Source organism: Schistocerca americana, chromosome 11, assembly GCF_021461395.2.
Source record: "Schistocerca americana isolate TAMUIC-IGC-003095 chromosome 11, iqSchAmer2.1, whole genome shotgun sequence".
NCBI lineage: Eukaryota > Metazoa > Arthropoda > Insecta > Orthoptera > Acrididae > Schistocerca > Schistocerca americana.
The window spans coordinates 154,001,985-154,025,647 of record NC_060129.1 but is presented as its reverse complement, the minus strand read 5'-3'; the positions used below and the strand labels follow the sequence as shown (position 1 = coordinate 154,025,647).

The 23,663-nt window shown below is 44.0% G+C and overlaps 1 protein-coding gene across 2 annotated transcripts in view; it reads left to right on the top strand.

The window, feature by feature from the left end:
• LOC124553668 (sugar transporter SWEET1-like) overlaps positions 1-23,663 on the top strand; it is a 99,125-nt gene that overhangs the window by 40,741 nt on the left and 34,721 nt on the right. The window contains exon 1 of one of the 2 annotated variants that reach the window (XM_047127550.1): positions 22,132-22,303. The exons of the other annotated variant lie outside the window; for it this stretch is intronic. Coding sequence (XP_046983506.1) covers positions 22,147-22,303 — 157 coding nt within the window. The 5' untranslated portion in view covers positions 22,132-22,146. Of the gene's footprint in view, positions 1-22,131; positions 22,304-23,663 lie in introns of those variants that run through there. 2 annotated transcript variants of the gene reach the window in all.

Sequence of the window (23,663 nt, the reverse complement as noted above, 5' to 3'; positions counted from 1 at the left end):
CGAGAATAACTTTCACAAAGATTTAAAGTCACTTATTCTGGTTCAGAAAGGTCCCCACTACTCAGCGATACGCATTTTAAATAACACGCCAGCAGCCATAAAACGTTTAACTAACGATAAAGTTCAGTTTGAGAAAAGTCTAAAGGATTTATTGGTGGCCGATTCCTTTTAATCCATTGGTGAATTTTTTAGCAGGGCCAACTGATGTGTGTGTCTTATTAATAAAATCACATAATATGAATATTGCATACAATCTGACTTCAGTACACATATTGTGCAGTAATGCAATCATTGTAAATCAATGTTTTTTTTTGCTTTATTATTTATTTATCTGATGATGCGTGGCTATAATAGCCTATTTGTCATCATACGCACTTAAGTGCATTGAACGTTTACTATTTGGTGAAAACGTTTTACAGCCTTTTAAATGTGAACATCCTTAAGATTTTTATTTATTTATTTATTTATTTTTTCTTTTTTTTTTTTTTTTTTTTGCACCCATTCCACATCAAAAAGGGCAATTTCATTTGGTATATGTGGAAAATGTAAAGCAGCTTAAATCACTTAATAAACGCAACGCCCCCGGTCCAGGTCGCATACCAGTCAGTTTCCTCTCAGAGTATGCTGATGCAATAGCTCCATCTTTAGTAATTGTACACAACCGCTCGCTCACAGAAAGTTCCGTACCTAAAGACCGGAAAATACCAATACCCAAAAAGGGAAATTGGAGTAATCTGCTGAATCCCAGTCCCATATGACTAACGTCGATTTGCAGTAGGATTTTGTAACATATACTGTGTTCGAATATTATGAATTACCTCGAAGAAAACGATTTTAAAAAATGCTTCAAATGGCTCTGAACACTATGGGACTTTACATCTGAGGTCATCAGTCCCCTAGAACTACTAACCTAACTAACCTAAGGACATCACACACATCCATGCCCCAGGCACGATTCAAACCTGCGACCGTAGCGGTCACGCGGTTCCAGACTGAAGCGCCTAGAACCGCACGGCCACACCTGCCGGCGAAAACGATTTATTGACACATAGTCAGTACGGATTCAGAAAACATCGTTCTTGTGAAACACAACTAGCTCTTTATTCTCATGAAGTCATGAGTGCTATCGACCGGGGATGTCAAATTTATTCCATATTTTTAGATTTCCAGGAGGCTTTCGACACCGTTCCTCACAAGCGTCTTCTAACCAATCTGCGTGCCTATGGAATATCACTTCAGTTGTGTGACTGGATTCGTGATTTCCTGTCAGAAAGATCATAGTTCGTATTAATAGATGGAATGTCACCGAGTAAAACAGAAGTAATATCCGGCGTTCCCCAAGGAAGTTGTATAGGCCCTCTATTGTTCCCCATCCATATTAACGACAGAAGAAAGAATTTGAGTAGCTCTATTAGATGGTTTGCAGATGATGCTGTCATTTATCGTCTTGTAAAGTCATCAGATGACCAAAACGAACTGCAAAATGATTTAGATAAGATATCTGTATGGTGCAAAAAGTAGCAATTGACCCTGAATAAAGACAAGTGTGAAGTTATTCACATGAGTACTAAAAGCAATCCGCTAAATTTCGATTACGCGATAAGTCACACAAATCTGAAGGCTGTAAATTCAACTAAATACTTAGGGATTACAATTACAAATAACCTAAATTGGAACGATCACGGAGATAATGTTGTGGGTAGAGCAAACCAAAGACTGCGATTCACTGGCAGAACACTTAGAAGGTGCAACAGGTCTACTAAAGAGACTGCTTACAACACGCTAGTCCGCCCTATTCTGGAGTATTGCTGTGCGGTGTGGGATCCGCATCAGGTGGGACTGACGGATAACATGGAAAAAGTACAAAGAAGGGCAGCTCGTTTTGTATTATTGCGAAATAGGGGAGATAGCGCTACAGGCATTATACGTGGAGTGGCAATCATGAAAACAAAGGCGTTTTACGTTGCGACTGGACCTTCTTATGAAATTTCAATCACCAGTTTTTTCCTCCGGTTGCGAAAACGATCTGTTGGCGCCCACCCACATAGGGAGAAATGATCATCTCGATAAAATAAGACAAATCAGGGGTCGCACAGAAAAATTTAAGTGCTCGTTTTTTCCGCGCACCATTCGAGAGTGGAACTGTAGAGAGCTTGAAGGTGGTTCATTGAACCCTCTGCCAGGCACTTTATTGTGAATAGCAGAGTAATCACGTAGATGTAGACGAAGATACATTAGCATATCTGTCGTTATTTTGTGCATATTTGTTGTGTGTTTTTGTTTTCTGACATGTTCCATATCCCAAAGGATCGCCTCAAATATGGTTCAAATGGCTATGAGCACTATGGGACTTAACTGCAGTGGTCATCATTCCCCTTGATTTAGAACTATTTAAACCTAACTAACCTAAGGATATCACACACATCCATGTCCGAGGCAGGATTCGAACCTGCGACAAAGGGTCACCTCACTTTGGACCAATTGGAACGAGAAGCGCATCTCATGTGATTTCTTATGGCCAGTGGAAAGAGTGGCCGTGAAGGTCGGTGGTCGTCAAACCGCATGCCACTCTCGAGCGTGGCTCTTCCGCAATGCCTCTGCTACACGTGGGAGAACAGACGACAGTTGATGGTCGAAGCTATCGCTATAGCAAGCAGAAATCCACTGATACCAGTATTACTAGCCCCTGCTTTGATCAGAACCGAGGTGGAATCTTCCTACACGTCGGTCAGGGGCCTGAAGGTGGCGTAGTAAATAGCCGGAACTGGTAGCCCAACAAAGTAAGTTTGGAAACTAGACAGCTGAAAGGTGTTTGGCGGACATTTGCCACGACTTCACCTGCTCCCTTGTCTCCCCCTCCTCCTCACCCCCCCCCCCCCCCCCCCCGCGTAGTAAAGGTACTTACTGAGCCTTTCCGCTCATTTACTAAAAATAGGACCAGAATCTCTTTGGATTTTCCGCCACATTTCTAGAGATACTTTCGTTGTGGAAACTATTAAATGCTTCTCGCATTGAAATGGACACCGAATTTCGAGCCTCAGTAAAACTTCGCCAATCTTGTAGATTTTCCGTTCGTCTAAATTATACTTGCCTTTTTCGGTGCTCCTGGAGGAGCATTCTGTCGTGTTTTGTGTACCATGTGGGATCAATTCCGTCTCTTATTAATTTATTTGGTATGAATCTCTCGAGTGCTGTTGATACTATTTCTTTCAACTTCAGCCATATATGGTCTTCACTTACATAGTTTGGAAGGATTGGAGACTGTTTCTAAGAAGTCAACCGAATGTTTAGCTGCTTTTATAAATAGATATATCTCGCGTTTAGTTTTGGTGAATTTCTTTGTTACGGAATTGAGCCTCGGTACGACTGTGTGTTCACTAATTCCTGTATCCGTCGTGATGCTCAGGATTATTTGTGGCTAAGAGTTCAAGTGAGTTTTCGTAACCATTTACAATTTGAATGGCCTCGTGAACTAATTGTTCAAAATAATTTTAAAAAGACCATTTAGAACAATTACGGAAGTTGTTTTCTATCTACAATAGGGTCTGAAAATGAATTTTTGACAACATACGGAAGGTAGATTGAAGTCACTGCCAACTATAGTTGTATGAGTAGCGTACCTGTTTGTGATGAGACTCAAGTTCTCTTTGAACAGTCCAGCAACTGTTTCATATGAGACCGGGGGTCGGTAAAAGGAGCCAGTTATTAATTTATTCCGGTTGTCGAATATAACCTCCGCTCGTACTAAGTCACAGGAACTATCTGCTTCAACGTCGCTTGTGAGCTGAAACACACATTACATTATTTTTCCTTAAGTTGTGCTTCTTGTTTCTGTTGTAGTGCAGATCATTACAATTACGGCTTTTCCCCCCAAAACCTAGGATGCTTTCTCTGTGACCCTGTAAATACCAGAGCTAAACACTGTAGAACAACAACGTACGTTACAAGCATAGCATTCTGTGTTACTTCATTTCCTTATTTCTAACATTTTAATTGTACGTCGACTTTAGATGACATGTCAATCATAGATGTTCTTATTTCTATTTAGTGAACGTATTTTCAGTCATATTTTGAACATTGTCCCGCTACGCTATTAACTAATGTTTCGACGCAATGCTCAAAAATGGCTCTGAGCACTATGGGACTTAACATCTGAGGTCATCAGTCCCCTAGAACTTAGAACTACTTAAACCTAACTAACCTAAGGACATCACACACATACATGCCCGAGGCAGCATTCGAACCTACGACCGTAGCGGTCGCGCGGTTCCAGACTGATGCGCCTAGAACCGCTCGGCGGGGATATCGGATTTTAGAGAGTGAATTATTATCGAGTATGTCGTTCTTCTTTTCAAACATTCACATTTCCATTTCTTCTTTCCTTATTGTCTTTTGGGCATGCAGTTGTAGTAATTAAAGTAGGCACAAATGCAGTGATCAAAAAGAAATCATTAGCGTACATTCGTATTCTCTTTACATCCTTCCTTTCTTGTTGCTCCACTGCCGATGGACTGTTTCTATCGCAATCAATAAGCGTGAAAGGAAGCTACCGTACAGACAGAGAGATCTACATTTACTTGTTACATACTGACATAATCGTCGGTATTGCTTTCGATTCCCAAAAGTTATAAATATTTCGGTTTCGGAAAAGAAGCTCTGTATTTGTCCAAGATGTCGAAGAAGAAGGTCGCTTGCGTACTTGTTGTATCGAGTAAGATGTGGAGACGGCGGTTTGAAAGCTGACAGAAGTAGAAGGAAGGGCGTCCCCTACCTGAGGGATCGCTACTCAAGCTACCTGGCGAAGGGGCAAGTGTGGCAAATGTCCGGCGTGGCAAATGTCCGGCATTCGTTTGACATCCAGAAACGTGGGTTGTCAGAAGAATTTATCTTTGACAAGGGTATTCACTATCGGAACTAACGAACGCTAGGTGGATCAAAACATTTTATTTCACTGTACACGTGAAGTTTCATCAAAATCCGCTTAACCGTAAAGTACAATCGAAAGAAAAGACATTTTTTTCTATCTTAGAAGAAGTTACTTCATTCGAAAATAAATAATCTCTTTTTGCAATCGATTTTGAAAGATAAACTGTGATTCACTTTCGAAGCGTGTTGCTACATCTTCAAGAAAATAACTCTGATGCTGACATTTCCTACTCAGAGTAATACTTTTCTATACGAAGCGAGCTTTCCACAGTACGTTTCACTAATTCAGATGCAGCAAAGCGATGTTTACCTTTGTCAAAAATAGCATAGTGCTACTGTAACAGGATTAAGTTTTTCTCTCTCTAATATTTACATAGGCAGTTGGTGGGTATAAAAAAAACAGTTATTGAGTTCGAAATTTTAACGTTTTTGTGGTGATGGAGAAATATTAGAGAAAAAGAAGGGTGACCTTAATTCGGAGCAGAAGTGGTCTTTGAATGACCTGGAGAAGGCAGATATCTCGGTTTTTAACACCTGGAACAGCATTCCTGACTTATATAACCAAGTGACAAAACTATGATTTGTCCTTCTTGTCTTATTAGGTCTACATATTCATACAAACTGAAGCCGACCTCGGGGGAGATCAGTTTGGATTCCGCAGAAATATTGGAACACGTGAGGTAACACTGACCCTTCGACTTATCTTAGAAGAAAGATTAAGGAAAGGCAAATCTACGTTTCTAGCATTTGTAGACTTAGGGAAAGCTTTTGACAATGTTGACTGGAGTACTCTCTTTCAAATTCTGAAGGTGGCAGGGGTAAAATACAGGGAGCGAAAGGCTATTTACAATTTGTACAGAAAGCAGAGGGCAGTTATAAGAGTCGAGGGGCATGAAAGGGAAGCAGTGGTTGGGAAGGGAGTGAGACAGGGTTGTAGCCTCTCCCCCATGCTATTCAATCTGTACACTGAGCAAGCAGTAAAGGAAACGAAAGAAAAATTCGGAGTAGGTATTAAAATCCGTGAAGAAGAAATAAAAACTTTGAGGTTCGCCGATGACATTGTAATTCTGTCAGAGACAGCAAAGGACTTGCAAGAGCAGTTGAACGGAATGGATGGTGTCTTGAAAGGAGGATATAAGATGAACATCAACAAAAGCAAAACGAGGATAATGGAATGTAGTCGATTTAAGTCGGGTGATGCTGAGAGATTAGGAAATGAGACACTTAAAGTAGTAATGGAGTTTTGCTATTTGGGGAGCAAAATAACTGATGATGGTCGAAGTAGAGAGGATATAAAATGTAGACTGGCAATGACAAGGAAAGCGTTTCTGAAGAAGAGAAATTTGTTATAAATTTAAGTGTCAGGAAGTCGTTTCTGAAAGTATTTGTATGGAGTGTAGCCATGCATGGAAGTGAAACATGGACGATAAATAGTTTAGACAAGACGAGAATAGAAGCTTTCGAAATGTGGTGCTACAGAAGAATGCTGAAGATTAGATGGGTAGATCACATAACTAATGAGGAGGTATTGAATAGAATTGGGGAGGAGAGGAGTTTGTGGCACAACTTGACTAAAAGAAGGGATCGGTTGGTAGGACATATTCTGAGGCATCAAGGGATCACCAATTTAGTATTGGAGGGCAGCGTGGAGGGTAAAAATCGCAGAGGGAGACCAAGAGATGAATACACGAAGCAGATTCAGAAGGATGTAGGCTGCAGTAGGTACTGGGAGATGAAGGAGCTTGCACAGGATTGAGTAGCATGGAGAGCTGCATCAAACCAGTCTCGGGAGTGAAGACCACAACAACAACAACATTCACACAATCATTTTCAAGCCTGAACCTTATCAAGAGTAAACTGAGAAATCGTCTTATTGATGGGAACCTGGGATCGTACCCAAAATAAAAAAATCAATAACAACTTGAAGCCCCGAAATTTTCCAACTGCATGCAAGGCTATTGTTCACATTAGTGTTTGTCAGTCTGGAAAATGGAAATGTGTGTGAAATCTTATGGGACTTAACTGCTAAGGTCATCAGTCCCTAAGCTTACACACTACTTAACCTAAATTATCCTAAGGACAAAAACACACACCCATGCCTGACGGAGGACTCGAACCTCCGCTGGGACCAGCCGGTTTGTCAGTCATTTTCTTGATTTGATTTCACTAATACCTCACAGTTTGATATTATAGTAAACAATGTCTTTATTGAGTCTGATACCCAGTTTTACTGCGTATACCTGTGGTTTAACTAAGACTTTAAATTTTAAGTAATATAAAATGTCGTGCGACTAGGGCCTCCCGTCGGGTGCACCATTCGCCGGGTGCAAGTCTTTCTATTTGACACACTTCGGCGACTTGCGTGTCGATGGGGATGAAACGATGATGATTAGGCTCAAAATGGCTCTGAGCACTATGGGACTTAACATCTAACTAACCTAAGGACATCACACACATCCATGCCTGAGGCAGGATTCGAACCTGCGACCGTAGCGGTCACGCGGTTGCAGACTGAAGCGCCTACAACCGCACGGCCACAGACGCCGGCGATGATGATTAGGACAACACAACAACCAGTCCCTGAGCGGAGAAAATCTCCGACCAAGTCGGAAATCGAACCCGGGCCCTTAGGATTGACATTATTTTGCGCTGATCACTCACCTACCGAGGGCCGAAAAAATTTTAAGTAAAGTGTGTTTATTCAATTTTGCGGAACAGTTTGGGGTATAAGAAGATCTAGTGTCGAAGAACATTCAGAAAAGTATGTTGACAGAGACGAAAGAAGTACACAATAAGCATGTGGATGGGAGATATGAAAGGAGTCCATCTCAGCTTACGTACCTCAGTAAGATTCAGGACGTTTTTAGCAAAGGCTATCTAGGGAGTATACTAATTATGTTAATAACAATGTTCCTAGCTATATAGTTTAAGTTTTAGAAAAATTGACTGTCAATGAAAATTTCAGACGTTCTACTGTTGATACTTGACTCTGTTGAGTTCGTCGACCACTGTCTAGATGCAGTTTTTTTTTTTTTTTTTTTTTTTTTAAGTAAGTGTGTGGCGTAACAAAAGAAGCGAATACAAAATCTGAAGATCCAGTCCTTTGGAAAGCACCCCAGTAAATCATTTTTATTGAAAAACACGCAAGAAAATACATTCGTATTGACAACAAGGTTAACAAAGTAGAAGATAGCGCACCCTGCTAGCCGCACGGTCTAGCGCGCTGCTTCCCGAGCGGGAAGGCGTGTCGGTCCCCGGCACGAATCCGCCCAGCGGATTAGTGTCGAGGTCTGGTATGTTGGCCAGCCTGTTGATGGTTTTTAGGCGGTTTTCCATCTGCCTCGGCGAATGCGAGCTGGTTCCCTTTATTGCGCCTCAACTACACTATGTCGGCCATTGCTGCGCAAAGACTGTCTCTACATACAAGTACACCACAATTACTTCAAATGGTTCAAATGGCTCTGAGCACTATGGGACTCAACTGCTGTGGTCATCAGTCCTCTAGAACTTAGAACTACTTAAACCTAACTAACCTAAGGACATCACATACACCCATGCCCGAGGCAGGATTCGAACCTGCGACCGTAGCAACAGCGCGGCTCCGGACTGGAGCGCCTAGAACCGCACGGCCACCGCGGCCGGCCACAATTGCTCTGCCACCCAAACATTTGGGTTTACACTTATCTGGCAAGAGACATTCCCGTTGGGGAGGGAGGGGGGGGTGTCCACTAGAGGTCGAACCGAACAATAACCCTGTGTTCGGTGTGGGGCGGCGGTGGGGTGGGTGGACTGCTGTGGCCTGTTGTGGGGTTGTGAACCACTGAGGGCTACGGCGGGACGAAACCTCTCCGTCGTTTCCAGGTCCCTGGTTCAATACACAATAGACAAGTAGAAGATTTCATACAAAAGCTATTACACAAACTATTCGTCCACTCACGTTTCTTGGCATTTAGAGCCTGAAAACGTAGTATAAATTACGAAAATTAATATTTAGAGGATCCTGTAGGCATAGGATGAACAGACGTCCGGATTAATCCGGACATGTCCTCCTTTTTAGCTCTTTGTCCGGGGTCCGGGCGGATTTTTACAGTGTCCAGCTTTTTCGCAAAGTTGAGCGTAATACAGTTAAATTTACAGTTCGTCCCGTTCTATTGCTCTTTTCGTAAATACTTTAACTATTGGCACAGCCCTACAGTCTGGAACCGCGCGACCGCTACGGTCGCAGGTTCGAATCCTGCCTCGGGCATGGGTGTATGTGATGTCCTTTGGTTAGTTACGTTTAAGTAGTTCTAAGTTCTGGGGGACTGATGACCACAGCAGTTAAGTCCCATAGTGGTCACAGCCATTTGAACCATATCGGCACAGCCTTCGTGATAACCACGCACGAAGGCGGTGTTAGTAGGTGGCACCAGGATCGTCGATGTCATCGTTGATCGACCTATAAGCGAATGCAAATATCGATTATTTAAAATTTTCGTTTCGTATCTTCTCCTTGTATTGTCTTGGCTTCCTGTAGTGCACGTGTGATTTGTGAGTGTAATTTTTAATCGACTGAGTTACGTAAAATATTGGGCTATGCCTAAACGAAAGTGTACATTTTCTGATGTCCTTTCCTGCAAATTTCCGGCTTTAAGAAAGGGAGAAACGAATTTGAAGCGGAATGTAAGATATGTGGAGCGTACGTCTCAGTGGCCAATAAAGGTAAGAAATAACTCGACAGATTAACTTTCATGGTTTTATTTCATTGTTTCATACTCATTCAATTTATTTGTATTCGGAAGGTTAAAGTGCAGTTTAGATGTCGTCAGCTGCTGCTTGAATTGTAGATGTTGGTTGCGGTGCGTCGAATGAAGGGAGGTGAATGGTCTTACGTTTCTCGCTTTGTAAACAATTCCGTGTTGCTGACGTAACAAAACAATTGACGCCACAGTGTTACCACAATCAATGTTTTTAATTTTTTTTATATTGCTCAGTTAACCACCACCTGACCATCAGTAACAATTAACTACTATAGTTCAGTTCTTTTATCTTGGCGGCTCGCGCATGCCCGCCCAGACGCGGGAGATTGCTGCGTTGCCAGTTGCACACGACGCACGCGCCAAGAGAAGCAGCGCCATAGTATAGCATAGTTGGCAAACTTACGTTTAGGTGGGAGCGTGCGGTTTATGAAGTAAAGCCACCACGGCCGCATTAACCCTTTCGCTGCTACAGAGACGTGCTGCCCGCATTTTGTCATCACTGCACTGCTCGCCTGTGCAGACACATGGTGTTCCGACTGCTTTTACACACTTATCATTCGATTCCACAAACTATTTGGCCGAAAAATTAGATTTTTATACATCTTCTTGACTGATACCTTCCCATCATAAATGACTTAATTTTGTTTCGATGTTCAACGCAGTTATTATGCAGCATTAAATATAGTAAACCATTGCACGAAATTTTGAAGAGTTTGCAGAGGTAAAAGTCCATATAGTATACTTTCCGTATGGTCGATTTTAGTTGCCACAATGTTGAGAATGAAATGTGGACAAGATACCTAAATTTCATATAAAATTACTACATGTAATGCTGCATAATAACTGCGTTGAACATCGAAACAAAATTAAGTCATTTATGGGAGGAAGGTATCAGTCAAGAAGATGTGTAAATATCAAATTTTTCGGCCAAATAGTTTTTGTGAAATCGAATGATAAGTGTGTCAAAGCAGTGGGAACACCATGTGTCTGCACAGGCGAGCAGTGCAGTGATGGAAAAATCGCGCACAGCGCGGAATGCGGGGAGGACGTCTCTGTAGCAGCCAAAGGGTTAATGAAGAGACAAAGCACTAGAAATTTCAAAAAAATTGCATTCAAACGAATATAATTCGTGAAGTAAGGCACTTCGATATTGTTTTTAAATAATGAAAATATTAAGCAGCGCACAAGCGTAGAAGCCCAACACCTTAACCGTTACGCTAACGCAGCTCGTCTGACTACAGAACGCCAAGAGGACTGTAACAGGTCACGCAAAATACTGACAAACACTGTTGGTATGACTATGAATTACTCACGCTTCGTCGAAGTACAATAGGAAATAAACAATTACTGCTGTTCTTTATTGCGAAAAAGCGGTTCGTGCGATTGATACAAAACACCTGTCCTTGCTATCGCCTGAATTAGGAGTCTTATTGCTTGTTTGGTTTAATTAATTAATGGAATATGAAGCAGCTGGTATAAAAAATGCTTTTTCCAAACTTTCTATAAAACAAAGTCTGCTATCAAGACATTGCTTTTGTTCAATTACTTTATTTATGACTGAACGCTTCTAAAACTGAAGACACTCGTCCATGCTATGCACTGCAGTCGAGATCTGGCAACGTCGTTCTCTGTTCATTGGCTGACTGTGTTTTGTGACGTCAGATGCGCAGAACGAACCTAAACTCGGCCGCCAACATAAATGACACGCACTTTAGTTTTACCGGTAATTCCCGGCAGTCACGCGACTTGTCCAAAACTGACGGGTGGTGTCCACATCTGCACTTGACCTGTTTGATGTGTCCTCTTTTTTCTAATTTTGTCCTCCATTTTGAAGTTGTTTGTCCTCCTTTCTAAACAATTGCACCTGGTCACCCTTCCTATCCAGTTGTTACTGCCTGCAGTCGTCTGGGCATAGAGCCGACTAAGTTTCCTGTCACAGAGGATGGAATATTGTTCAGTTTCCTTGAAGATCTTGCTGTAACTCTTTGTTGTTAGAAATTTGTCTTTTTTGTATGTTCCCTTCCAGCAGTTTCCAAAGGTGTTCAGTGGGGTGAATGTGTGGGCTGTGAGGAGTGGTGTTGGGCTGTGTTGGTATTCTGTACAGCAGCCACCTACTCGTATTTGTAACTCTACGCTTCGGCTCGTTGCCCTGTTGAGAGATGTAACTTCCTTGGAGACCTAATTTTTCAACACCGTCATTTAGATTTTTCTTTAAGATGTTGATACAGATTTTGTGATACATCGTACCTTGTATGGCATGCGGTTTTCCAGCACGTGTAGCACTCGTCGGCCCTCAGCGATCTGCGAGCCCCCACCGCGTTTCACCGAGCGCACGGGGCTCTGCGACAGCATCTCAGTGTTTTTCTTATGCCACACCAGTCGCCTGCCATTCGACCTGGGTATTTAAGGGGAGCACACCCTGCCTATCTAAACCATGTTAATTTAGGCAATTATTTGACCCATTTCTGAAAAAAACTACTTGATGCAGGACCTTAATATTTTTACTGTATGTTACACGATGCTAATAGAGTCAACTGTACTAAAATCTACTTTATCCATTTTATAGTTTTTAAGAAATACTTTTTTTAAATTTATTAACAAAAAATACACTCCTGGAAATTGAAATAAGAACACCGTGAATTCATTGTCCCAGGAAGGGGAAACTTTATTGACACATTCCTGGGGTCAGATACATCACATGATCACACTGACAGAACCACAGGCACATAGACACAGGCAACAGAGCATGCACAATGTCGGCACTAGTACAGTGTATATCCACCTTTCGCAGCAATGCAGGCTGCTATTCTCCCATGGAGACGATCGTAGAGATGCTGGATGTAGTCCTGTGGAACGGCTTGCCATGCCATTTCCACCTGGCACCTCAGTTGGACCAGCGTTCGTGCTGGACGTGCAGACCGCGTGAGACGACGCTTCATCCACTCCCAAACATGCTCAATGGGGGACAGATCCGGAGATCTTGCTGGCCAGGGTAGTTGACTTACACCTTCTAGAGCACGTTGGGTGGCACGGGATACATGCGGACGTGCATTGTCCTGTTGGAACAGCAAGTTCCCTTGCCGGTCTAGGAATGGTAGAACGATGGGTTCGATGACGGTTTGGATGTACCGTGCACTATTCAGTGTCCCCTCGACCATCACCAGTGGTGTACGGCCAGTGTAGGAGATCGCTCCCCACACCATGATGCCGGGTGTTGGCCTTGTGTGCCTCGGTCGTATGCAGTCCTGATTGTGGCGCTCACCTGCACGGCGCCAAACACGCATACGACCATCATTGGCACCAAGGCAGAAGCGACTCTCATTGCTGAAGACGACACGTCTCCATTCGTCCCTCCATTCACGCCTGTCGCGACACCACTGGAGGCGGGCTGCACGATGTTGGGGCGTGAGCGGAAGACGGCCTAACGGTGTGCGGGACCGTAGCCCAGCTTCATGGAGACGGTTGCGAATGGTCCTCGCCGATACCCCAGGAGCAACAGTGTCCCTAATTTGCTGGGAAGTGGCGGTGCGGTCCCCTACGGCACTGCGTAGGATCCTACGGTTTTGGCGTGCATCCGTGCGTCGCTGCGGTCCGGTCCCAGGTCGACGGGCACGTGCACCTTCCGCCGACCACTGGCGACAACATCGATGTACTGTGGAGACCTCACGCCCCACGTGTTGAGCAATTCGGCGGTACGTCCACCCGGCCTCCCGCATGCCCACTATACGCCCTCGCTCAAAGTCCGTCAACTGCACATACGGTTCACGTCCACGCTGTCGCGGCATGCTACCAGTGTTAAAGACTGCGATGGAGCTCCGTATGCCACGGCAAACTGGCTGACACTGACGGCGGCGGTGCACAAATGCTGCGCAGCTAGCGCCATTCGACGGCCAACACCGCGGTTCCTGGTGTGTCCGCTGTGCCGTGCGTGTGATCATTGGTTGTACAGCCCTCTCGCAGTGTCCGGAGCAAGTATGGTGGGTCTGACACACCGGTGTCAATGTGTTCTTTTTTCCATTTCCAGGAGTGTATTAAATTTTTTCTGCAGAAAATATTTTTTGTGAACTTCCTAATGGGGGAACATCTGAGGTCATCAGTCCCCTAGAACTTAGAACTATTTAAACGTAACTAACCTAAGGACATCACACACATCCATGCCCGAGGCAGGATTCGAACCTGCGACCGTAGCGGTCGCGCGGTCCCAGGCTGAAGTGCCTAGAACCGCTCGGCCACACCTGCCGGCAGATTCTCTCTGGTTTCAAGCAGCTAACAGAAGCGGTAAAGGCTGCCAGTCTTGCTTGCAAGATGAAAGCAGAGCTGACCATTTGCAGCATAGTCGACCGATTGCGGACCTCTGGTACAGTCGAGTGGAGGGTCTGTATCAGACGGTTCTGCGACCGTGTAGGCTGCAGATTCCTCGACTTGCGCCAAAGTGCTTTATCTGAAAACTACCTTGAGCAGTTAAACAGAGAACCGACTCGTGGCGATATTAAGCCTTCTGGTGACAAACAGACCAGAACTGTTTGAAACAGTTAACGCAGAACAGGGACTTAGCGACCATAAAGCGGTTACTGCGTCGATGATTTCAGCCGTAAATAGAAATATTAAAAAAGGTTGGAAGATTTTTCTGTTTAGCAAAAGTGACAAAAAGCAGGTTTCAGAGTACCTGACGGCTCAACACAAAAGTTTTGTCTCAAGTACAGATAGTGTTGAGGATCAGTGGACAAAGTTCAAAACCATCGTACAATATGCGTTAGATGAGTATGTGCCAAGCACGATCATAAGAGATGGAAGAGAGCCACCGTGGTACAACAACCGAGTTAGAAAACTGCTGCGGAAGCAAAGGGAACTTCACAGCAAACATAAACATAGCCAAAGCCTTGCAGACAAACAAAAAAAAAAAATTACGCGAAGCGAAATGTAATGTGAGGAGGGCTATGCGAGAGGCGCTCAATGAATTCGAAAGTAAAGTTCTACAGTATGTACTGACTTGGCAGAAAACCCTAGGAAATTTTGATCTTATGTCGAGACACTCTGTGACCAAAATGGTACTGAAACAGAGAATGATAGACTAGGCCGAAATACTAAATGTCTTTTTCCATAGCTCTTTCACAGAGGAAGACTGTACTGTAGTTCCTTCTCTAGATTGTCGCACAGATGACAAAATGGTAGATATCGAAACAGACGACAGAGGGATAGAGAAGCAATTAAAATCACTCAAAAGAGGAAAGGCCGCTGGACCTGATGGGATACCAGTTCGATTTTACACAGAGTACGCGAAGGAACTTGCCCCCCTTCTTGCAGCGGTGTACCGTAGGTCTCTAGAAGAGCGTAGCGTTCCAAAGGATTGGAAAAGGGCACACGTCATCCCCGTTTTCAAGAAGGGACGTCGAACAGATGTGCAGATCTATAGACCTATATCTCTAACGTCGATCAGTTGTAGAATTTTGGAACCCTTATTATGTTCGACTATAATGACTTTTCTGCAGACTAGAAATCTACTCTGTAGGAATCGGCACGGGTTTCGAAAAAGACGGTCGTGTGAAACGCAGCTCGTGCTATTCGTCCACGAGACTCAGAGGGCCATAGACACGGATTCCTAGGTAGATGCCGTGTTTCTTGACTTCCGCAAGGCGTTCGATACAGTTCCCCACAGTCGTTTAATGAACAAAGCGAGAGCATATGGACTATCAGACCAATTGTGTGATTGGATTGAAGAGTTCCTAGATAGCAGAACGCAGCATGTCATTCTCAACGGAGAGAAGTCTTCCAAAGTAAGAGTGATTTCAGGTGTTCCGCAGGGGAGTGTTATAGGACCGTTGCTATTCACAATATACATAAATGACCTGGTGCATGACATTGGAAGTTCACTGAGGCTTTTTGCAGATGATGCTGTGGTGTATCGAGAGGCTGTAACAATGGAAAATTGTACTGAAATGCAGGAGGATCTGCAGCGAATTGACGCATGGTGCAGAGAATGGCAATTGAATCTCAATGTAGACAAGTGTAATGTGCTGCGAATACATAGAAGGGAAGATCCCTTATCATTTAGCTACAACATAGCGGGTCAGCAACTGGAAGCAGTTAATTCCATAAATTATCTGGGAGTATGCATTAGGAGTGATTTAAAATGGAGTGATCATATAATGTTGATCGTTGGTAAAGCAGAGGCCAGACTGAGATTCATTCGAAGCATCGTAAGGAAATGCAATCCGAAAACAAAGGAAGTACACTTGTTCGCCCACTGCTTGAATACTGCTCAGCTGTGTGGGATCCGTACCAGATAGTGTTGATAGAAGAGATAGAGAAGATCCAACGGAGAGCAGCGCGCTTCGTTACAGGATCATTTAGTAATCGCGAAAGCGTTACGGAGATGATAGATAAACTCCAGTGGAAGACTCTGCAGGAGAGACGCTCAGTAGCTCGGTACGGGCTTTTGTTGAAGTTCTGAGAACATACCTCCACCGAAGAGTCGAGCAGTATATTGCTCCCTCCTGCGTACATCTCGCGAAGAGACCATGAGGATAAAATCAGAGAGATTAGAGCCCACACAGAGGTATACCGACAATCTTTCTTTCCACGAACAATACGAGACTGGAATAGAAGGGAGAACCGATAGAGGTACGCAAGGTACCCTCCGCCACACACCGTCAGGTGGCTTGCGGAGTATGGATGTAGATGTAGATGTAGGGTGCTTGGGTTACGGATTCCGCCGAATAGGTCAGGTGTCCACTATACGCAGGAGGCGGCTACACGGGTAGCGGGGGCTGTGTGGCGTGGACTGGGCGGGTTTTTTAGGTTAGAGGGTCTCAGAGGAACACAGACAGGGCTTCAGTCACAAAGGGTACAGGCCGAACACAGGAAGGACGTAGATACAGGAACCATTGGTATAACAGTTGTAAATTGTCGTAGCTGTGTTGGGAAAGTGCCAGAGCTCCAAGCACTAATAGCAAGCACTGATGCTCAAATCGGTGTACGCACTGACAGCTGGCTAAAGCCGAATATAAGCTCAACCGAAATTTTTGCGAAGAACCTAGCGGTGTTCCGAAAAGATAGGCTAAACATGGTTGGCGGTGGCGTGTTTGTTGCCGTCAGAAGTAGTTCAGTTTGTCGCGAAACTGAAGTAGATAGTTCCTGTGAGCTTGTATGAGCAGAGGTCATTGTCGGCAACCGGAATAAAACAATATTTGCATCCTTTTACCGACCTCCTAATTCAGATAATACAGTTGCTGAAAGGTTCAAACACGTACCCGACTCATACGATAATAGTTAGCGGTGACTTTAATTTACCCTCGATATGTTGGCGAAAATACATGTTTAATTCTGGAGGTAGGCCTAAAATATCATCCGATGTTGTGCTAAACGCATTCTCTGAAAATTATTTCGAGCAGTTAGTTCATGAGCCCACGCGAATAGTAAACGGTTGTGAAAACACGCTTGACCTCTTAGCAACAAATAATCCTGAGTTAATAACGAGCATCAAAACCGATTCAGGAATTAGTGAACACAGGCTTGTCATAGCGAGATTGAGTGTTGTAACCCCAAATCCTCAAAAAAATAAACGAAAAATATACCTATTCAAAAAAGCAGATAAATATTCATTGCTTGCCTTCCTGAAAGACAATCTCCACTCCTTCCAAATTAGTGATATAAGTGTAGACCAGATGTGGCTTGAATTCAAAGAAATAGTATCGGCAACAGTTGAAAGATTTATAACAAATAAATTAACAAATGACGGAGCTGATCCTCCTTGGTACACAGGACTGTAGCAGAAACAACGAAACAGACATGCCAAATTAAAACAGACGCAAAATACCCGAGATTGGCAATATTTTACAAAAGTTCGAAATTTAGCGCGGACTTAAATGCGAGATGCTTATAACAGTTTCCAAAACGTGGCAGAAAATCCAAAGAGATTCTGGTCGTACGTAAAGTATGTTAGCGGTAAGAAACAATCAATGCCTTCTCTGAGCGATAGCAGTGGAGATACTATAGAAGACAGTGCTGCCAAAGCAGAGTTACTAAATACAGCCTTCCGAAATGCCTTCTCACAAGAAGACGAAGTAAATATTCCAGAATTCGAATCCAGAACAGCTGCCAACATGAGTAACGTAGAAGTAAATATCCTCGGAGTAGTGAAGCAAGTTATATCACTTAATAAAAGACGGCCGCGAGTGGCCGAGCGGTTCTAGGCGCATCAGTCTGGAACCGCGCGACCGCTACGGTCGCACGTTCGAATCCTTCCTCGGGCATGGATGTGTGTGTTGTCCTAGGTTAGTTAGGTTTAAGTAATTCTAAGTTCTAGACCTCAGACGTTAAGTCCCATAGTACTCAGAGCCATTTGAACCATTTTTGAACTTAATAAAAGCAAGGCTTCTGGTCCAGACTGTATACCAATTAGGATCCTTTCAGAGTATGCTGATGCATTAGCTCCATACTTACCAATCGTATACAACCGTTCCGTCGAGGAAAGATCCGTACCCAAAGACTGGAAAGTTGCGCAGGTCACACCAATATTCAAGAAAGGTAGTAGGAGTAATCCAATAAATTACAGGCCCATATCGTTAACGTCGATATGCAGCTCGATTTTGGAATATATATTTGTTCGAATATTACGAATTAACTCGAAGGAAACGGTCTATTGACAAACAGTGAACATGGTTTTAGAAAACGTCGTTCTTGTGAAACGCAACTAGCTCTTTATGCACATGAAGTGTTGAGTGCTATTAACAAGGGATTTCAGATCGATTCCATACTTCTGGATTTCCGGAAGGCTTTTGACACAGTACCACACAATCGGCTCGTAGTGAAATTGCGTGCTTATGGAATATCGTCTCAGTTATGTGACTCGATTTGTGACTTCCTGTCAGAGAGGTCACAATTAGTAGTAATCGACGGAAAGTCATCGAATAAAACAGACGCGATTTCTGGCGTTCCTCAAGGTAGTGTTATAGGGCCTTTGCTGTTCCTTATCTATATAAATGATTTACGAGACAATCTGAGCAGCCGTCTTAGGTTGTTTGCAGATGACGCTGTCGTTTATCGACTAATGAAGTCATCACAAGATCAAAACAACTGCAAAACGATTGAGAAAAGATATCTGAACGGTGCGAAAATTGGCAGTTGACACTAAATAACGAAAAGTGTGAGGTCATGAGTTCTAAAAGGAATCCTTTAAACTACGGTACACGATAAATCAGTCAAGTATATTGTAACTACAATTACGAACAACCTAAGTTGGAAGCAACACATAGAAAATGTTGTGGGGAAGGCTAACCAAAGACTGCGTTTTATTGGCAGGACACTTAGAAAATGTAACAGATCTACTAAGGAGACTGCCTACACTACGCTTGTCCGTCCTCTTTTAGAATACTGCTGCGCGGTGTGGGATCCTTACCAGATGGGACTGACGGAGTACACCGAAAAAGTTGAAAGAAGTGCAGCACGTTTTGGATTACCGCGAAATAGGGGAGAGAGTGTCACTGAAATGATACAGGATTTGGGCTAGACGTCATTAAAAGAAAGGCGTTTCTCGTTGCGACGGAATCTTCTCACGAAAGTCCAGTCGCGAGCTTTCTCCTCCGAATGCGAAAATATTCTGTTGACACCGACCTACATAGGGAGAAACGATCACCACAATAAAATAAGGGAAATCAGAGCTCGCACGGAAACATATAGATGTTCGTTCTTTCCACGCGTTATACGAGACTGAAATAATAAAGAATTGTGAAGGTGCTTATATGAACCCTCTGCCAGGCACTTAAACGTGATCTGCAGAGTATCCATGTAGATGTAGAAGTGCCTGGCAGAGGGTTCATATAAGCACCTTCACAATAATTCTCTGACATTCCATTCTCGAACAGCGCGCGGAAAAAACGAACACCGACATCTTTCCGTGCGAGCTCTCATTTCCCTCATTTATTATGATGATCGTTTCTGCCTATGTACACTATGTGATCAAAACTATCCGGACACCTGGCTGAAAATGACAAGTTCGTGTCGCCCTCCACCTATAATGCTGGAATTCAATATGGTGTTGTTCCACCCTTCGCCTTGATGACAGCTTCCACTCTCACAGGCATACGTTCAGTCAGGTGCTGGAAGGTTTCTTTGGGAATGGCAGCCCATTCTTCACAGAGTGCTGCACTGAGGAGAGGTATCGATGTCGGTCAGTGAGGCCTGGAACGAAGTCGGCTTTCCAAAACATCCCAATGGCGTTCTGTAGGATTCAGGTGAGGACTCTGTGTAGGGCAGTCATTGCAGGGATGTTATTGTCGTGTAACCACTCTGCCACAGGCCGTGCATTATGAACAGCTTCTCGATAATGTTGAAAGATGCAATGTAAGAGCCTACGGAATATCAGACCAGCTGTGTGGCTGGATTGAAGAGTTTTTAGCAAACAGAACACAGCATGTTGTTATCAATGGAGAGACGTCTACAGACGTTAAAGTAACCTCTGGCGTGCCACAGGGGAGTGTTATGGGACCATTGCTTTTCACAATATATATATACAGGGTGTTACAAAAAGGTACGGCCAAACTTTCAGGAAATATTCCTCACACACAAATAAAGAAAGGATGTTATGTGGACATGTGTCCGGAAACGCTTAATTTCCATCTTAGAGGTCATTTTAGTTTCTTCCACCTACGCTCAATGGAGCACGTTATCATGATTTCATACGGGATACTGCTAGAACATGTGCCTTTACAAGTACGACACAACATGTGGTTCATGCACGATGGAGCTCCTGCACATTTCAGTCGAAGTGTTCGTACGCTTCTCAAAAACAGATTCGGTGACCGATGGATTGGTAGAGGCGGACCAATTCCGTGGCCTCCACGCTCTCCTGACCTCAACCCTCTTGACTTTCATTTATGCGGGCATTTGAAAGCTCTTGTCTACGCAACCCCGGTACCAAATGTAGAGACTCTTCGTGCTCGTATTGTGGACGGCTGTGATACAATACGCCATTCTCCAGGACTGCATCAGCGCATCAGGGATTCCGTGCGACGGAGGGTGGATGCATGTATCCTCGCTAACGGATGACATTTTGAACATTTCCTGTAACAAAGTGTTTGAAGTGACGCTGGTACGTTCTGTTGCTGTGTGTTTCCATTCCATGATTAATGTGATTTGAAGAGAAGTAATAAAATGAGCTCTAACATGGAAAGTAAGCGTTTCCGGACACATGTCCACATAACATATTTTCTTTCTTTGTGTGTGAGGAATGTTTCCTGCCGGCCGCGGTGGTCTCGCGGTTCTAGGCGCGCAGTCCGGAACCGCGCGACTTCTACGGTCGCAGGTTCGAATCCTGCCTCGGGCATGGATGTGTGTGATGTCCTTCGGTTGGTTAGGTTTAAGTAGTTCTAAGTTCTAGGGGACTGATGACCACAGTTGTTAAGTCCCATAGTGCTCAGAGCCATTTGAACCATTTTTTTTAATGTTTCCGGAAAGTTTGCCGTACCTTTTTGTAACACCCTGTATAAATGACCTAGTAGATAGTGTCGGATGTTCCATGCGGCTTTTCGCGGATGATGCTGTAGTATACAGAGAAGTTGCAGCATTAGAAAATTGCAGCGAAATGCAGGAAGATCTGCAGCGGATAGGCACTTGGTGCAGGGAGTGGCAACTGACCCTTAACATAGACAAATGTAATGTATTGCGAATACATAGAAAGAAGGATCCTTTATTGTATGATTATATGACAGCGGAACAAACACTGGTAGCAGTTACTTCTGTAAAATATCTGGGAGTATGCGTGCGGAACGATTTGAAGTGGAATGATCATATAAAATTAATTGTTGGTAAGGCGGGTACCAGGTTGAGATTCACTGGGAGAGTCCTTAGAAAATGTAGTCCATCAACGAAGGAGGTGGCTTACAAAACACTCGATCGACCTATACTTGAGTATTGCTCATCAGTGTGGGATCCGTACCAGATCGGGTTGACGGAGGAGATAGAGAAGATCCAAAGAAGAGCGGCGCGTTTCGTCACAGGGTTATTTGGTAACCGTGATAGCGTTACGGAGATGTTTAACAAACTCGAGTGGCAGACTCTGCAAGAGAGGCGCTCTGCATCGCGGTGTAGCTTGCTCGCCAGGTTTCGAGAGGGTGCGTTTCTGGATGAGGTATCGAATATATTGCTTCCCCCTACTTATACCTCCCGAGGAGATCACGAATGTAAAATTAGAGAGATTCGAGCGCGCACGGAGGCTTTCAGAGAGTCGTTCTTCCCGCGAACCATACGCGACTGGAACAGGAAAGGGAGGTAATGACAGTGGCACGTAAAGTGCCCTCCGCCACACACCGTTGGGTGGCTTGCGGAGTATAAATGTAGATGTAGAAATCTGGAATCGCAACAGTTTCAACGCGTGACTTGCAATTGCGCCGCGTCGAGTGACGTCATTATGAGATACTGGACGGCTCGCTAGCCTTGGCGGAAGCTGACCCTGAGCGAGGTGTTGAGTCGCCGCTGCCCGCGCATGCGCAGTGCGCAGCCGGCCTGCGCCGGGCGCTTCAGCGACAAGCAGTTGCCACGTGCACGTCTATACCAGTGCGCAGACTACAGAGATGGCGGCGGTCGCCGTGTGATAGGGCCGTCATCTATCTGCTGTGTATCTACGCTTCGTTGCCACCACGGTAAGGAAAATCATTGAAAGCTAAGCTCGGTTTACCGGAAGCGATCACAAGCTATCAACAGGGGATGTCAAATTGATTCCATATTTTTAGATTTCCACAAGGGTTTCGACACCGTCCTTCACAAGCAGCGTTTAACCAAACTGCGTGCCTATGGAATATCGCCTCAGTTGTGCGAGTGGATTCGTAATTTCCTGTCAGAAAGGTCCCAGTTCGTAGTAATAGACGGAAAGTCATCGAGTAAAACAGAAGTAACATCCGGCGTTCCCCAAGGAAGTGTTATAGGCTCTCTATTGTTCCTGGTCTATATTAACGACACAGGAGACAATCTGAGTAGCTCTATTACATTGTTTGCAGATGATGCTGTCATTTACCGTCTTGTAATGTCATCAGATAATCAAAACGACTTGCAAAATGATTTAGATAAGATATCTGTATGGCGCGAAAAGTGGCAATTGACCCTGAGTAAAAAAAAAAAAAAAAAAAAAAAAAGTGAAGTTATTCACATGAGTACAAAAAGAAATTTGCTAAATTTGGATTACGCGATAAGTCACACAAATCTGATTGCTGTAAATTCAACTAAATACTTGGGGATCACAATTATAAATAACACAAATTGGAACAATCACATAGATAATGTCGTGGGTAGAGCAAACCAAAGACTGCGATTCATTGGCAGAACACTTAGATGGTAGAAAAGGCTCTGAGCAGTATGGGACTTAACTTCTGAGGTCATCAGTCCCCTAGAACTTAGAACTACTTAAACCTAACTAACCTAAGGACATCACACACATCCATGCCCAAGGCAGCATTCGAACCTGGGACCGTAGCGGTCGCGTTGTTCCAGACTGAAGTGCCTAGAACCGCTCGACCACTCCGGCCGGCAAAAGGTCTACCAAACAGACTGCTTGCACCACGCTTGTCCGCCCTGTTCTGGAGTACTGCTGTGTGGTGTGGGATCCGCATCAGGTGGGATTGACGGATGACATCGAAAAAGTACAAAGAAGGGCGGCTGGTTTTGTATTATCGCGAAATAGAGGAGACAGTGCCACAGACATCATACATGAATTGGAGTGGCAATCATTAAAACAAAGGCGTTTTTCGTTACGACGGGATATTCTCATAAAATGTCAATCACCAGTTTTCTCATTCGATTGCGAAAGCATTCTGTTGACACGCACCTACATATGGAGAAATGATAATCACGACAAAATAAGACAAATCAGGACTCGCGCAGAAAAATTTAAGTGCTCGTTTTTCCCGCGTGGCGTTCGAGGGTGGAACGGTAGACAGACAGCTTCAACAAATAACAAGGAACGCCGCTTATTCACAACTTAAATAACCGTATCACATTTAAGAAGTC